The sequence below is a fragment of the Ochotona curzoniae genome, unplaced genomic scaffold (genome assembly GCF_017591425.1).
Source record: "Ochotona curzoniae isolate NIBS_2020 unplaced genomic scaffold, NIBS_Ocur_1.0 scaffold_4683, whole genome shotgun sequence".
Lineage (NCBI taxonomy): Eukaryota > Metazoa > Chordata > Mammalia > Lagomorpha > Ochotonidae > Ochotona > Ochotona curzoniae.
This window is the reverse complement of record NW_024467121.1, coordinates 22,863,283-22,881,637: the sequence shown is the minus strand read 5'-3', so window position 1 is coordinate 22,881,637 and position 18,355 is coordinate 22,863,283. Positions and strand designations below refer to the sequence as shown.

Here is an 18,355-nt window from a genome sequence, read left to right as displayed (position 1 = left end):
CTTGCTATAATTTGAATATGAATTGTTGGAAATTCATTTTTCAATATTTTTTTTGGATTCTTGTTGTATAAAAATCAGAGATATTATGGATCTGATTTATTTGAGCTTAGGATATAAAAAAATGTTTGTAATTGTACCATGCATTTTTCAGGCCCAGCACAGTGGCCTAGTGGCGAAGTCTTCACCTTGCATATGCCGGAATCCCTTATGGGTACCAGTTCTAATCCCGATGACCCTGCTTCCCATCCAGCTCCCTGCTTGTGGCCTGGGAAAGCAGTCGAGGATGGCCCAAAGCCTTGGGATCCTGCACCTGTTTGGGAGACCCAGAAGAAGCTCCTGGCTTCTAATCTGCCACCTGGGGAGTAAATCAGTGGATGAAAGAACTTTCTCTCTGTTTCTTCTCCTCTCTGTATATTATCTGACTTTCCAGTAAAAATCAATAAGTCTTTAAAAAAAAAATGCTACTCAATAAAAAATGAAAAAAATAAAGTCTCAGAAACAAGCAAAAAAATTCCTATACTTGTTTATGTATTGTAATTTACATATGATATAAACTCATTTTTTATCACTAAAAATCTTCCATTCACCAGCCCTAAATGAAACTACTCAATTATATATTAGTTACATGCTTTATAGAAAGTAGTATTTTTCACTTTAAATTATTTGTGTAAATAAGTATTTTCATAGGATCTCTAATAGTCCGTATTTCAGGATTATGTTCTTTCATTTGCTGGCGCTGCATTGTGCCTAATAAGTTATTTTCTTAAAAGATTTATTTATTTTTATTTGAAAGGCAAAGTTACAGAGAGAAGGAGAGAGAGAGGGTGAAAGAAAGAGATCGATCTTTCATCCACTGGTTCAGTCCTCATCCATTTCTGTTGTGTTGATTGATTCAATTGCCTAGCATTTCATGGAGGATCTTTGTGTTCAGGAGCAATAGTGGTCTATATTTTTCTTTATTTGTTGTGTCTTTTTCTGATTTTTGAATTAATATAAATCTTGCCTCATTGAAAGAGTTTTAGAGAATTCTCTACCTTTCATTTGTCTTCAATAGTTTGTAATAATTGGATTAGGTCTTCTTTTAAAAGTGGTAGAATTCAATGTGGACTTTTCCTTGTTGAGAGGGTCTTTGGTACTGATTGGCTCTCCATCTTGATTAATTGGTATATTAAGATTCTCTATGTCATCATGACTCAAGTTTGGGAGATTGTATCTATCCATAAATCTATCCATTTCTTGTTTTTCAACTTGTAGGCGTAAAGCTCTTTGTAGTTATTCCTGATAATTCTATTTATTTCTGTAATGTCCATTGTTACGTACCTTTTTTATTGTATAATTTTATTCAACTTGGTGTTCTCAGTTTTTTTTTTTTCTTTTTGGTTAGGTTGGCTAATAGTTGTCATTTTTATGTATTTAAAACACAGCTCTTCATTTCACTTATCTCTTGAGTCATTTTTTTTGTTTCGGCTTTGTATCTTTAGTTTTACTTCTTTTTTCTTTTTCTTTTTTTTTTTTTTTTACTTGGAATTATTTTGACACTTTTTGGTTGTGTATAGAAATAATAAATATGGGGAAAAGGTTGTACAGACGACGGTGCAGCCTCAGAATGGGATCACAGGAGGTGGACACTGGTGAGCCAAGAGCTGCGGTTATGCAGACCATGGTGAAAATCTAACATAAGAACCCAGACCTGGAACTTACTGGAGGGAGTAACACAAGATACTACAAACAAAGAGCCATGGACCAACTGCAATAAGTAAAATCGAACTGTAAACCTGTGGGTGACAGAGCTTAAAAACCTGCCCCAAGGAGAAGAATCTGATAACCAGAAGTACAATGACCAAGAGCAAAAGAAGAGACAGAGGCACAAAATGAACATTACTGAAGACTCCCCTGCAAAGGAGCAAAACCCTATGCCAACCTCAGAGTTCACTGAGGAGCACATCAAGAAAATGGGGCATACAGAACTCAAAACATTTGTTACAAAGCTTCTTATCAACAACAAGAAGCATGTAAAGCAGGAGTTCAAGGACATGGACATTATGCTAATCAAAAGATCTATATTTAGGGTTTCATTCTTTATCTTTAGGTTCTCCTTTTCTTTGTGATACAATTCTTCCCATAACTGATCCAAGAATAAGTTGTAGAATGAGGATTGTAGTAGGAATGTTACTGATTGATATGCACTGTCTATGGAGAACTTCTATTGATAACTTTAAGGAGAAACAAAGGGCAGAATTATTCTTGGATAGGATACACCCGCTTGACCATGAAGTCAAAAGCCTATGCCAGAGCTCCTGAGGGTTTCTGTATAAATAAAGGAGACAGCTTTCTTGCATTTATCCATTATGATCATAACACCGTAGTGGTCCATTTCTTTTCTCTTTACGCCTACTCCCTGCACCCTTCTGAGCTGGGCTGGAGCCGGACTCTGACACGTTAGTCATTCAGGAGCATGTTATTTTACTTCATGGCATTGCTAATTTCTTTTTTCTTCCTATTATTGACTTTGTGTCGTGGCTTTTTATTTTGGGGGATGTGTAGTAACTGTATTTTTCTTCCTTTGTTAATTTTGTATTGTGGCTTTTCATTTAAGAGGATGTATTGTAAATGTGTAATGGAGACTATCATACCCAGATGTGAAGATAAAATGCAGTATGCATCTCAACTTTCCAGACCAAAGATGGACTCCCAATGAAACTATTTACTATATCTTGACAATAGGATGATGGATTCTCTGCCGATGTCAATGCCTACAATAATGGACATATGACTGTGTATGAAAAACTATACTATAGGGCCCGGTGCGATGGCGCAGTGGTCAAGGTCCTCACCTTGCACGCCCCAGGATCCCATATGGGCGCCGGTTCTAATCCCTGCAGCCCCGCTTCCCATCCAGCTCCTGCCTGTGGCCCAGGAAAGCAGTCGAGGACAGCCCAAAGCTTTGGGACCCTGCACCCATGTGGGAGACCCAGAAGAGGCTCCTGGCTTTGGATTGGCATAGCATCAGGCCGTTGTGCTCACTTGGGGAGTGAATCACCGGACGGAAGATCTTCCTTTCTGTCTCTCCTCTCTGTATATCCGCCTTTCCAATAAAAATAAAATAAATCTTAAAAAAAAGAAAGAAAAACTATACTATAGTAATGATATAGGGGAACTCCGTGAGGGGGTAGTTTTAGGGAGGAGGTAAGGGAAGTCCCAGTGTTGTGCCCAGATTTTGAGATCCGCAGAAATCAGGAGTCTCAAGTCAATCCAAGTGCACAAGGATGGTTTATTCAAGCATAGCACATCCAAGCCTGGGTTCTTGGTTGAGAGCAGGCAGCTGGCTGACCGACCCTCCAGGACCAACACCCCTTACTGGGAGTATGGCCCAGAACAGAACATTCATAGGGTTTTTATAGGGGCAGATCACAATAGCTTGAAAAGGGGCAATTCACAATAGTCTGCAAGGTAAGGGAAAATACCGCACATTCTCTACCTATCTCGGCTGGACAGCCCATGCCTCCAGCAACTAAGGGAAGCACCCACTTAATTACTTGGAGCCACCTGTGAGATAACCAGACTTTGGTGGGCCTTGATTCATAAGAATTAGGATCCATCAGTGCTAAAGGTCACACAGGCTGTTTGGCCTGCAAGCTCATACAGTTTCTTAGTAGCAACGAGCCATGAACAAATGCTTGGGACTTTGATACTAAGGTTCTTCACCAGGGACTATGGAACTGTATCATAAAATGATAATAATAATAATAATAAGTAGTAGTAGTGAAATTTTTAAAAATTTGTAAATATGTGCTGAATTCTAAAATAGTTTTGTTTTTCTTATTTTTTTCATAGTTAATTATTATTACTTTATAATACAGTCCATTGGCTCTGGGATTTCCACTCTCCCCTCCCCAAATTTTCTCCCTCCACTGATTGGAAAAACTGGAGGAATACTATATTATTACAATAGTATAATTATTTTATAAACAATCATAAGTTCATCATTCTGCCATTTAAGTGTATGCTAAAATTATAGGTATGGACAATGGCAGAGAGTCCAGCATCCAACATGCTGGGATGTTTTTCACATTTGCCTTTGGTTTTGGTGGGTGAAGATATATTTAACAGCTTCATTGATAGTCCATCTTTGATTTAGAGGTAGAGATGCATCTGAATATGAGACTTTCTTACGCAGTTACTATACATGTCGTTAAATGAAAAGCCATAAAGCAAAATTAACAACAGGAAGAAAAACAGAAAATTTACAACATGAAGTTAAATCATATGCTACTAAATGACTAATGTGTCACTGAAGAAATGAAACAGAAAATTAAAAATCTTTTTAAAGAAAACAATGTGACTGTATGAGCTATGTGTCACTGAAGAAATTACTAAGGAAAAATAACTTTTGAAGAAATTAAAATAACAACAAAGATATCAAAACCTGGGAGAAATAGCAAATATGGTATTAAAAGGGACACTTATAACATCAGGTATTTATATAAAATAGAAATATCTCAAACAATGATCTAAGAATGCATCTGAAGGACTTATTTAAAAAGAAAAAAATTAACAGGAAGCAAGAAATGATCAAAACCACAGCAAAAATAGATGGAATACAGACTAAAAAACTACAAATTGCAACAAGAAAGAACCATTTTCTAAGAAGATGAGCAAAACAAACTTTCAGCCAGCCCAGCAAAGAAAAGCAAGAGAAAAACCAAGTAAAATTAGAGATTAAAATAAAACGTCATAAGAAACTAGTAAGAAGATTTCTTCTTGTGGAATGGATCATTATGTGGTGTCCTTCTTCATCTCTTTTAATATTTTTCATGTCAAAGTCTATATTATCTGTTAAATAATTTGGTCCTATCATTTAGCAATGGGTTGTTCAATATATTTTTTTAGTCTTCTATTGTCATTTTACTGGGATGTTCTCCACGTTTGCTTTTGATTTTGGTAGGTGCTATTCCTTTTCTCTGTCAAGAGAACATCTTTCTGTCTCATTTGTAGGGTAGGTCTGGAAGAGGTGAATTCTTTGAGCTTTTCTTTACTGTGGAAGAATTTTATTTAATTTTCAATGACAAAGAAAAGCTTGGTGTGGTTAAGTTATTCTGGGCTGACATTTTTTTCCTTTGTCATTCCATTCTTTTCTGATCTCTAGTTTCCTGTGAGAGGTCAACTGTGAGTCTGATTGGGTTTTCCTCCATGTATTAATTGATTTTTTTTTCAATGTGCATCTTTTACAATCTTTTCCTTGTGTTCAACTGAAGAGGGATTGATTATCGTATGTCGGGTGAAGATTGCTTTTGGTCAACCCCATTGGACGTTCTGTGCCCTCTTACGTTTTGTATCCCAGTTCTTTCTCCCAGGTTCACGCCTTCTCTGCTTGTGTCCTTCTTAGGTTTTAAAAGCACTTAAAGTTCCTGAAGTCTTGCATTGTTCGGTGCAGCTAATTCCCGCAGCCAAATCCTCTTTTCACGATTAGTTTACCTCAAGCCGAAGCACCGGATGCAATGAGATATTAGGAGGTCCTTTTATTCCAGTGGGGTAGGAATGGGAGCAGGGGTGAGGAGGGGGAAACAGGAAGGGACACATCTCCTGCCAGGATGGTAGGTGGGGGCTGCGAGGGCAAGGGAAAGGGGCAGGATGGAAGGGGTGGGGGAGAACCAGAGAAGGAAAGGGAAGAGAGAGGGGGGAGGAAGAAGGGAAGGTCTTTGTGGGCTGTGAGCCTGCCCCAGGCAATGGTGGCTGAAATGATCTGAGAGATCTGAGAGGGGCCATGAGAGGGGCCATGAGAGGCTGGGGAGTGGGATTCTCAGGTAAGGTGCCAGGTTACATCTGATTGGTGGATAACTGGATCAGGGCGAATTTCGGGAGCTGAGGGGAAGGGGACGCAAGAAACAGCACAGGGTCCAAGATGGGATGTTGGAATCAATTCTCACAGTCCTTACTCTATTCCACCATCTTCATTCTCTTCTTACTTATTTTTTGTTCCTACTAACTTGATATTTGGTTGTTATTTTTCGAGGTCTTTGAGAGGCATTGGTGGATTATTTATTTGATGGCTTTCTAATTTCTTGATGTAGGTGTTAATTACCGTGAACCTCCCTTTTAACACTGCTTTAGCTACATCCATAAATTTTGCTATTTTGGTTTTTTTTTTAAGATTTTTTTTTTTTATTATTACAAAGTCAGATATACAGAGAGGAGGAGAGACAGAGAAAAAGGTCTTCCGTCAGATGATTCACTCCCCAAGTGAGCGCAACGGCCGGTGATGCACCAATCCAAAGCCAGGAACCAGGAACTTCTTCCAGGTCTCCCACACAGGTGTAGGGTCCCAAAGCTTTAGGCCGTCCTCTACTGCTTTCTCAGGCCTCAAGCAGGGAGCTTGATGGGAAGTGGAGCTGCCTGGATTAGAACCAGCGCCCATATGGGATCCTGGAGCGTTCAAAGCGAAGACTTTAGCCACTAGGCCATGGCGCTGGGCTCAAATTTTGTTATTTTGTGTTCTTGTCTTCATTCAGGAATTCAGTTTTTTCCCCCTTTTGATTTATTCTGTGACCCACTATTTATTCAGAAGTGTGTTTCTCAGTCTCCATATTTGTTTGCATTTGTTCTGTGGTTTTTTGCATCGTCCATATCCAGCTTCATTCTATTGTGGTAAGGAAGAACAAATGGTATGATTTCAGTTTTTTTGTTTTGTTTTGTTTTTTTAATTTTCTGAAACTTGTTTTATGGCCTAAGAAATTGTCTGTCCTGGGGTAAATTCTATGGACTGATGAAAATCATGTGTATTGTGCAAATGTGGGATGAAATGGTCCATAGACATCAGTTAGGTCCATTTGACCCACAGCGTGGTTAGTTTTCCTTCCTGCTTCTCCTCCTTTTTCTTCACCTTTGCCTGCATGTGTGCCTTCTTCTCTCCTCTTTCTTTTCCTATTCCTCCACTGCTTCTCCTCCTCCTGTTTATTTTTTTTCCTTATTAATATGTATGGTTTTGAGCATTCTTATCATTTTAAAAATTCATTTTCAGTTACTTCATTACTCTCCACATTCTAATATTGAAATGTTGTGTTCCTTTTGGTAAATCATAATCTTCCTTATTATTTTTCCTTATTTCACATTTATTTTTACATTTGTGGAAATACTTGCTGTATAGCTTAGTAGAACAACTACTCCTTCGTCGGCTGTCCAGGGGTATATACTGTGTGGGGCCGGGGAGCTCTGATCAGTGCTCAAGGGTGTGATAAGAGTCCATGGTGACACCCAAGTTTGGACTTGGTAGATCTCTATTGTCAGCAGATTGGAGGTTATGGTCACATTTGCTAGAATAATCCTGTCTTCCAAGATGAGTAGTGCCCAAGTGCCCAGAGCCCAGCTGAGTTCAGGACTCGAGAAGGGTGTATAGAATAGGCGTAGAGAAAGATAAACAGACCACTACAATTCCAGGGTCATAATGGACAATGCAAAAGAGCTGTCATTTATGCAGAAGCAGTCACAAGCTCTGACACAAACTTTTTACATCATGATCAAGTGAGTGTATCCAAGAATAATTCTGCCATTTGCTTCACCTAAAATCTCAATGATTATTCTACAACTCAATCTTGTATCACAAAGAAAAGGAGTACCTAAAGATCAACAAAAGAATGAAATCCTAAATATACATCCCTTCTTTTGCTTTAGGTCAATGGGGGACAGCCAAGAGAGCATGAATAATAAAAGGCCCTTTTGCAAGAAGTTATTATTGATATTAACCTCCAAGCTCACATTGATAGTAAAAAAGCCAACTCCGCAGTAGTAAACAATGCCTGAATGGATTAGAATTCTTCCACAGGGTGGTCCAGTGTCCATGCAAAGGAAGGTGGAGCTGCATTCAGGTGGCTATAGAGACATCCTCTGGACCCTGCTGTACAGTGGGAAATTTCTTGCGTCCCTGTCTGCAATGGAACAATACTCTTCATGCCTTCGTCCCCACATCCACTGCACAGACCCCAGTACCCAAGGTTAGCCAACAATGGCTACAACCCCCACCCATGCTGGCAGATGAACCACAAAAAGAATCTAAGTGGTTCTCAGCATGAGCACAGAACCTTGGCAGTTATCCAGTCTGGGACATCAGTGTTCCTTAAGCCCCTGATGCCTGACACAGTGACCATCAAGAGACCCAGCTGCATCCCATGCACTATTGTGAAGTCACAGAATTCCTAGTCATAGCATGCAAGGCTCCCACAGTCGTGGGGTGAAGGGGATTCACATTTTTTTTTTAATTAATTACATTGCATTATGTGACACAGTTTTATAGGTACTGGGATTCCTCCCCTCCCCCCATGGTGGGTTCCTCAACCTTGTTGCATAACCACAATTCAAGTTCAGTTGAGATTCTTTCATTGCAAGCATATATCAAGCATAGAGTCCGGCATCTTATTGTCCAGATAAGTTCAACGGCTTGTTGGGGAGACCTTCTCTGGTCTGAAAGTAGAGCCGGCAGAGTATCATCAAAGGGGATTCACTTTTCCCCATAAGCCTATGCCCCCATGGAGAGAACAGGAGTGTTCCAGAGACAACTGTCTATTCATGCTCTGCCTTGGCAGTAACAGACCTGCATCCTATAATTGGGTTGAAGGATATGTGCACCTCACAGTCAGAAGTGGGTACCCATCACAGCCCTCTGTCAGGTTTCCATGCCCAACTCGAAGTCTGGGATTTATCCTTCTGATAAAATCTTTTACCTGCATGTCCACATGCATGCTGAAGCTGTCACAGTGTGTTTTAGCCTTTAGGATTATCTCCTCGCTAACCATTGGGTGCCATTTTGGTAAGATGGGAAGAAATGTGGTCTTCCCCACAGTGATATGTGGGTACTCTGTCACTTGCTATGGCTTGAGACCAGACCCCAAATCAGTAAGGTCCACAATGTTCTACTGCAGGCGGTGTCTTCAATGACGCTGGCAGCCCCTGTCTGCTCCCTTAGTCCCAGAGGCTGGAGTCTTCTGCAATCCCCAGCTTGTGGGGTGGGAAGCACGATGGTGCAATTGTAGTGCCTGCACTACACAGCGTCTCTCTGCCTCTTGTAGAATTTTCAATTCAGTCATTTCTCAACCTCTTTCCTGGAAATGCCTTTAGTCTGATTTTCTTTCACTAACTTCTCCTGGTCAAAAGCAGTACATCTTCCCCTATTTAGCTATCTTGGAATCCACTAGAGTTTATTCTCAGTTACTACTGATTGAAAGGATTATTGTCTCAAGGCAGAAAGATTTGAACTTTTTTTCCTTCTATTTTATTTTTAGTTTTATAATACAATTCCATATGCTCTGGGATTTCCCACACCTCCTCCCTGAAGTCCCTTCCCCCAAATAATTTCCCCCGTATTATTATAATATAGTCCTTTATAAGTAGTCATAGACAGACTTGAACTTTTTGTGATTTGTGTCAGCCCCTCGGATCCTATTGTAAACTTCTTTAAAATACCATCCTTCACATTAAGTGTGATCTTGGACAATTTACTTATTGGAGCTTTGGCTTCTTTATCTGAGGAGGAAATAAGATGGACTACACTAGACGCATCCTAATTCCTTGGTCTCAGAGGTCTCTGAAACATCAACCTTTGCTGCTATACACACTTTTTAATCACTGTTCAATGTGGGGTGGTAATACCACATTTTTAAATAATTAGTGCAACTTTTATTGTTTCAACTATAGTATTGTTCAGGAAGTATGCCTTCCATGATAATGAATGAGAGAGAGAGAAAGACGTACACAGATAGAATTGAATTTAGACAAATGTAGCCTCTATTTCTCTCTACTTGTAATGAAGTATAGGGAGAATATGCAAAGGTTTGGAGACATATTACTGAAAGTAGAGCATTCACATTGATTTTTAGCATATCTCTCACTAAAATATGCTTTTTTTTCCCCCACAGAAATCTCTTTGTCAACTTTACCCAGGTAACATTTTTCTAAATATTATGTATCCTTCATAACTGCTATTATGCTGTTTCTCATTTTCTGTATTTAATACATGAGAAAGAGCAGTGGTAATCAAGGTATGTTTTGAGAAGCCGTAGGGGTGCTACATAAGATTTATTCAGGAGGTGCACCCTCTTCCAGCCACAGATCTACATGAGGATGAGTTTTCCCCCATGTCCTTCAAAAAAAAAATGCATAACCCGTTTGAATGCAGAAGCATAAATGATCACTCAGCTGTCTTCTGTTATGCAGACATAAGATTGTGAAACTTTTTTGTAAAGATTTATTTTGTTTTTATTGGAAAGTCAGATATACAGAGAGGAGAGACAGAGAGGAAGATCTTCTGTCTGCTGATACATTCCCCAAGCAGCCACAATGGCCAGTGCTGCGCCAATCTGAAACCAGGAGCCCAGGGCCTCTTCGGGGGTCTCCCACATGGGTGCAGGGTCCCAAGGCTTTGGGCCGTCCTCAACTGCTTTCCCAGGCCACAAGCAGGGAGCTGGATGGGAAGTTGTGCTGCCAGGATTAGAACCAGTGCCGATATGGGATCCTGGCTCACTCAAATCGAGTACTTTATCCACTAGGCTACCATGCCGGGGCTCAAGATTGTCAAAATATTAAGCAAACCTTTTTCTTCTCAAGTTTTGTTTTGAAAATAGCTGTTTTTCAAAAAACATGTTAGCTAATATATAATAGGTTTATCATTATTTAAAAAATAAATATCTTAAAATATTATTTAATATATTATATGGAAAATATTTGATGTATCCCACATAAAACAAAAATTTTGTAAGATCTTATGTAACTTTTGAGAGTATAAAAGGGACCTTGAGATTAAAAAGTCTTTAATTTTTTTTAAAGATGTGTTTGACTGGGACAGAGAGTGAGTTGCTTTCAAGTGTGTACCCAGCTCAGCCCTGGTATATAGAAAGAGCTCAGTGAGTATTTGTTGAATGAATTAAAAAAAAAAAAAAAAAAGATGTATTTGAGAAGCAGAAATACAAAGTAAGACAGATCTTCCATCCACTAGTTCACTTACAAGTGACCACAAAAGCCAGTACTGAGCGAGGTAGAAGCCAGGAGCCAGAAGCTTTATCCAGGTCTCTCCCATGGGTGTAGGACCCAGGCACATGGACCATCTTCCTCTGCACTTCCCAGATAATTAACAATTCACTGCAAATGAAATACCAATTTGCAATCAGAGGAAACACACTGTTGGGCTCATAGAAATGGCTCAGTGGCTAAATCCTCACCTTGCACACACTGGAATTCCATCGGGGCACTGGTTTGTATCCTGGCTGATCCACTTCCTATCCAGCTCCCTTCTTACGGCCTAGGAAATGCTGGCCCAAAGCCTTGGAACCAGACCCTACATCCACATGGGAGACCTAGAAGAAGCTCCTGGCCCCTGGCTTTGGAAAATCACATATACAGAGAGGAGGAGAAACAGAGAGGAAGATCTTTCTTCTGCCGATTCACTCCCCATGTGGCCGCAACATCTGGAGCTAAGCTGATCCGAAGCCAGGAGCCAGCCTTTGGGCTATCCTTGACCACTTTGCTAGGCCACAAGCAGGGAGCTGAATGGGAATTGGAGCAGCCCAGATTAGAATCGGCACCCATATGGGATCCTAGCGCATGCAACACAGGTGAGGATTTTAGCCACTGTGCTACTGCACTGAGCCTGAAAATTTGAACATTTTATATGAAAAACATTATTTTATAGTGATGTTCAGAAAAAACATTATTGCAATAAATGTCGTTATTTTAATATTTTTAAAAAGTCTTCATCTTAATTATAAAAGTAACAATGAAAATAAAAAGACATGTTTAAACCATTAGGATAAAAGTTGCAATTAAATGAAATAGTAGAGAGGATAAATAAATGTCAAAGCTTCCTTTGAAAAGACCAGTAAAATACATAATACTCTCAAAGAGACTGAAGAAAATACTTAAAATGACCAGTGAGAAAGGAAATATAATCACACATATGGCAAAATCTAACATGTGCCTCTGTCAGCAGCAAGTTTAAGTCTACATGGAAGATTTCATATCAATGTGTATTAACTAGAGTTGACCTAGGAAGTTGACCTTGGTGATGCCATATTCCACCAAAGAGACAGGAAAGTCCATTTAATCATTAATATTTTATTTTATTTTTTTTAAAGATTTGTTTTTTATTTCTATTGGAAAGTCAGAGAGGAAGATCTTCCGTACAATTATTCACTCCCCAAGTGAGCAAAACGGCCGATACGGATACTATGCCAATCCGAAGCCAGGAGCCTCTTCCGGGTCTCCCACATGGGTGCAGGGTCCCAAAGCTTTGGGCCGTCCTCGACTGCCTTCCCCAGCCACAGGCAGGGAGCTGGAAGGGAAGCGGGGCTGCCGGGATAGAACTGGCAACCATATGGGATCCTGGGCGTTCAAGGGGAGGACCTTAACCACTGCGCCACCGCGCCGGACCCTCATTATTGTTTTAATATTGATTACATGTATGAGGGGTTTGTAAACACATGTGGACTTCTGATAGGGGTATAGAGGGTCTGGATGGGAGGGAAGACGGGTGAGACAAATGTTTTGGTTTTTTTCTCTTATGTCCTTGGGCTGGGACGGGGGAGTGCATTCTTTTTTGCTATCAAACTACATCAGTGCTTAGAGATGGAGACTGTCATCTTGGAGACCCCAATGTGGAGAAGAATATTCAGATGGTTGCTTGAGTGGTTTTGAGTGTTCTGAGAACTTGTTGGCCCCCAAGCCCAGTTCTTGCATCTACCAGCAAATGTTGTGGCCTAGTCAGGGAATCCTACGTGGCCTACCCACAGACCTGGCTTTCACATGTGCCAACAGGAACTGCAGCTTAGCCTGCCCCTACCTACTCTGAGCCCTGGTTCTTGTGGTTGCTGGAGGGTGCTGCAGCTTAGCCAGTACAGCCTGCCCTAGCCCCAGCTCTTGCATTTGCCAGTGGATGAAGCATTACTTTAAAAACTAAAAAATAATACGATTCCAAAAAATGATTACAACTCATTTAAAAAATATCTGTAAAAATTTTTAATGAAATAGCAAAAGCAAATATTCAGGAGACATCAAAACAGTAATATATTATGACTAAGTAATATTCTAAAAATAGCTGTATTGTTATATATCCAAAGAATGTCAATATCACTGATTATTTAATCAAAATAAAGAATATAAATAGTATATCATGGCTTTTAGGAGGTCATGAACAAGATTTCTAAAACTAAAGAAAGATACTCTCCAGATGTTTAAGAGACTCTAAGGACCACAATGAAAGTAAACAGATCCCAGGAACCTATTGCCTCTTATAAATGAGCTAGACTGGTTGTAATGAAACTGAAGGGAAACAAAGACAAAGAGAAGCTCTGTGTAAAACAAAAGGAAACAGCTTATCTTCAAAGGAATCACTTAATAGAAGCATTTATTTAAAATGCATAAAAGCTATAATATCTGAATATTATTAGTAAAGTTGACCTAATGGATATTTGTGAAATGCTATACTTGATATCTCATTGTATGTCTTTTCAAACACAAAGAGCTTTCAAAAATTTGAACATATTGTGAGCTATAAAATAAAACTGAAAAAAAGAAATCGTTGCAAAAAGTTGTCTAATCACAATGAGACTAAGCTGGAAATAAGTGACAAAATTACCTAGAAAATCGCCCAGGTTGGAGAATTGATAAAAAAGAAACATTCATATCCACAAGTCAAAAAACTAGAATGCTTTGATCTAAGTAATTAAGATCTCTAATACAGAAGTGGAAGAACATAAAAGACATTTGCCTCTATTGTAATACAGAAAAATCACATGATAAAAACTTTCTAAGCACATAAAGACTAAAAGAACCATGGGAAAACGGAAGGCAAGGTGGCATGCTGCAGAAGAATGGGCTCTTGTAGGTGAGCAAGGACCAAGGGGCGTTTTCACACCTCGGACTAGTTAGCAGGGTCGGGGCTGACCCATGGCGGGTGGACTTTGTTGAGAGCAGCTTAATTCAGTCAGACTTTTGGATAATGTGTTTGCTGGCATGTCTGACATGTCGGAGAATGTCCCTAAACAACGTAATCCTCTCCACACATCAGTTTTTCCCATGCGGATTACACTGAGTAAATGTACAAGGTATATTTATAATGACAAAGTGCTAGAACTCTCCTGCAGGAAATGTTTGCTATTTCCATGATCAGGAGGAGGCTCTATAACAAACAAACAGTGAATCAAAATACGTAAGCTCGAACACTATTTAATAAAATACATTCTATTCCAGAAGTAAACGAGATGTTTTCAGCGTTCCTGTAAACAAATAAAAACAAATAGATAAGCCATACCCAGAAAAACATTGAGAAAGAAAGGGGAAAGGCTGCTGTCACATTAAGCATTACAGCCTCTGTGAAGTTCTCATCTGACTTACTTACAGCCTCCTGAACACTCAGTCAAGATCCACAGGGCAGCACTTAGATCTTACTAAATAATAAAGGAAGGTGTTAAATCAGAAGATGTTGGCCCAGTCAATAAATGGCATAATGGCTGAGGAATCCTGTGCTTTAGAAACAGAGATCAAAGTTAACCCTCAAATAGGACACCAGAACAAATTTGAAATGAGTTGAAAATGTGAATAGAGTATATCTTGTAACAACTGGGAAAAAAAATAAATTCTCTCAAATCCAGAAAAAAATGTGTAATTTTCACTCTATAAAACTAAAAGATAGGGCCTAGTGCAGAAGCCTAGTGGCTAAAGTCCTCACTTTGCACATATGCTGGGAACCCATAACGGCACCAGTTCTATTCCTGGTCACCTGCTTCCCATTGAGCTCCCTGCTGTGGCCTAGAAGGCAGTTGAGGATGGCCCAGAGCCTTGGGACCCTGCACCTGTGTGGGAGACTTGGAAGAGGCTCCTGGCTCCTGGCTTCAGATTGGCTCAGTTCTTGCCATTGCAGCTGCTTGGGAAGTGAATCATCAGACAGAAGATCTTCCTCTCTTTCTCTGCTTCTCTGTATATTTGTCTTTCCAATAGAAATGAAATAGATCTTAAAAAAAAAAAAACAAGTAGTAGCTAACATGACAAAAATTACCATAAGGACAAAAGGAAAAGAAATATAGATGGAAAATTGAAAACTGAATCAATAGACAAATTAATGTCTTTTTTAGTATCTGAAAAAAAGAATTGTACGAATAAGCCGAAACAATTTAATAGAAAAACGAGTAAAGGAAAAATAGGTGAAAGTTATTGGAAAAATGCTCAAAATTTCTGATAAAGAAACACACATTTAAAATACACCAAAAATAACAGGGGGCATCACAATTTCAGACCTCTGGACGTACTATAGGGCGGTGGTTATCCAAACAGCCTGGTACTGGCACAAAGATAGAGAGGAGGCTCAATGGAGCAGAATAGAATCAAAAGAAGAGAACCCACACAGATACAGCCAAATAATCTTTGACAAAAAGACAAAAGACAATCCAGGCAAATGGGAAGGTCTCTTCAATAAATACTGTTGGGACAACTGGTTGGTTGCCTGCAGAAACTATAAGATAAGCCCACATCTTTCACCATATACTAAATCAAATCTAAATGGATAAAAGACCTAAATCTACATCCAGAAACCTTCAAACTTTTGGAATAAAATGTTGGAGACACCCTGCAAAATTTAGGGGTAGGCCCTGATTTCCTAAAAAAGAAATAACACCAAAAACAGTGGCAGTCAAGACCAAAATAAACAAATGGGACTACATTACTCTAAGAAGCTTATGTACAGCAAAGCAAACAATCAACAAAGTAAAAAAGCAACCCACAGAATGGGAGATCTTTGCACCCTACATAGACAATAGGGGTCTAATCTCCAGAATATACAAAGATCTCCAAAAGAACCAAAACAAACAAACCACTCAGGAAATGGGCGTGAGAAATGGACAGACACTTCACAAAGGAACAAACCCAACTGGCAAACAAACAAATGAAAAAATGCCCAAGTTCCCTGGCAATAAGGGAAATCCAAATTAAGACATCAATGAGGGTCTGGCATGATGGCACAGTGGTTAAGGTCCTCGCTTTGCACACCCAGGATCCATATGGGCACTGGTTCTAATCCTGCAGCCCCGCTTCCCATCCAGCTCCCTGCCTGTGGCCCGGGAAAGCAGTCGAGGATGGCCCAAAGCTTTGGGACCCTGCACACCTGTGGGAGACCCGGAAGGGGCTCCTAGCTTCAGATTGGCTCAGCTCCAGCTGTTGCGGCCACCTGGGGAGTGAATCATCTGATTGAAGATCTTCCTCTCTCTCCTCTCTGTATATCCGCCTTTCCAATAAAATAAATAAATTAAAAAAAAAATAGATAGACAGAGATCAGTAAGGAAAGCTTAGAACCAGACAGGAAACAGTCAGCTTGGACTCACATGTACCTTACTAGGTAGGACACAAAGATTAGTTACTCCTCACTAAGGTATTGAAGATTTCTCTGCACACACACCCCACCTAAAACTGTTCTGTGTCTCAACTGTTGACATGTGCCTTATGAGAGTTATAAGCCTGTTTGGACTATCCTAGAATTCGCCAAGTTCAGTAAAAATTGTGCTTCAATACTATAAACTGCTAAATATAAAAATGAAAACAGACACGAGACAGCTAAATAGTACCCAATAGCGTTTTACGGTGTATAGCAGCCAGTTGTGCATAAACTAAAATTGAAATGTCAATGAAGTAGTCACAGGATGTGGTAAAGAACTTGCATTTTTTTTTAACATATTGGTTACTCAATACCATGTCAAATAATTCCATAATGTTGTAAATTGTTGTTGATGTTATGTTGTTGATGTTATGGGCTTTTAATTGATCGGGATGATATTCTGCCCACTCTGCTTTCAGACCAGAGATGGTCTCCTCAAGAAACTGTTGAATTTATCTGGACAATAAGATGCTGGACTCTATGCATGGTATATGCTTGCAATGAAGGATTCATGACTGGATTTCAACTGTAATACTGCAACAATATGGAGGAATCCACCATAAGGGGAGGGGAGGGCTGGGGGAAGAAACTATGTAATAAAATAAAATGAAATTTTAAAAAAAGAAAAAAGAAAAAAATATAGGGCTTAGTGTGGTAGCCTAGTGGCAAAATCCATGCCTTTCATGCGTCAGGATCCCAAATGGGTACCAGTTTATATTCCAAATGCTCCACTTTCCATCCAGCTGCCTGATTATGGCTTGGTAAAACAGTAGAGAATGGCTCAAGGCCTTAGGAGCCTGCACCCGTGTGGGAGACCTGAAGAATGATATCTGTGTTCTGCCCTTTTTCTATAGCACACTTTATAATGAAAAATGGCACATTGCTTGCATAAGAATAACCCTGAGTATACTCGAAAAAGTTCATGAAAAAAAAATGGAATTAAAAGGTAATTTTATTTGAGGGAGATCATTATACTCTTAGAATTGTGTCTATGAGCTGTATCAAATTTTTTAAAACTGCCAAAACATAAAAAAACTAAATTAAAAACAAAGCAAAAAGTGGTAAGTTGGGCCCAATGTGGCAACCTAGTGGCTAAAGTCCTCGTTTTGGAACCACCAGGACCTCATATGCACACTGGTTTATGTCCCGGATGCTCCATTCCCTTCCAGCTCCCTGCTTGTGGCCTGGGAAAGCATTAGCACATAGTCCAAAGCCTTGTGGAGACTTTACACCCATGTGGAGACCTGCAAGAAACTCCTGACTCCTGACTTGAGATCAGGTCAGCTCCCGCCATTGCGGCCACTTAGGGAATGAACAGTGGGCAGAATATGTTTCTCTCTGTATCTGCTTTTGTCTGTATATTTGATTTTCCAATGAAAATAAATAAATCATTAAAAAAAAATACACCAAAATACCTTTTTAAAAAAATGAGACTGACAGTATTCAAATGTGTGATAGTACACAGTGTTGAGGATACCGGGAGGCACTGTTGAGGATTTCTGGTGAGAGGGTATATGGATACAACTACTATGGATAACAGTTCAACAAAGCTGATGAAAATGACCAATTCATATACCCTTTAGTAGTTGTCACATTAATTATAATAGCAAGAATTAGAAACAAATGTGTATCAGTATGTCAAAAAAATCAAGTTTCTCTATAATTTAGAAATAACATGCAGCTGAAAAAATAAGTATGACGATCTTAAGATCTAACTGTAAATGAAAAACATGGCACTCGGGAAAGACTGTCTAACATACTAAAATTATGTAGAAAGCAAGAAAAAGTATTGGTTATGCACAAAAGCGTCATAGAAATTTGAACAAGAATTTACTAGTGGCGTCTGGGATGCAAATGGGCCAACAGAAACAAGAAAATGGAGTATGGAATAGGAGGGACAAGTTTTGCTGTATTTCTAAAGTAATTTGTATTTAACTGCAAATAAATTATCAA

The 18,355-nt window shown here is 39.4% G+C and overlaps 1 protein-coding gene across 1 annotated transcript in view; it reads left to right on the top strand.

Annotated features, from left to right (window-relative positions):
- Nucleotides 1–18,355, top strand: part of CATSPERE (catsper channel auxiliary subunit epsilon) — a 106,928-nt gene that overhangs the window by 20,994 nt on the left and 67,579 nt on the right. Inside the window, exon 6 of the mRNA XM_040967967.1 lies at nucleotides 9,906–9,930. Within this exon, the coding sequence (XP_040823901.1) occupies nucleotides 9,906–9,930 (25 nt within the window). The remainder of the gene's footprint in view (nucleotides 1–9,905; nucleotides 9,931–18,355) is intronic.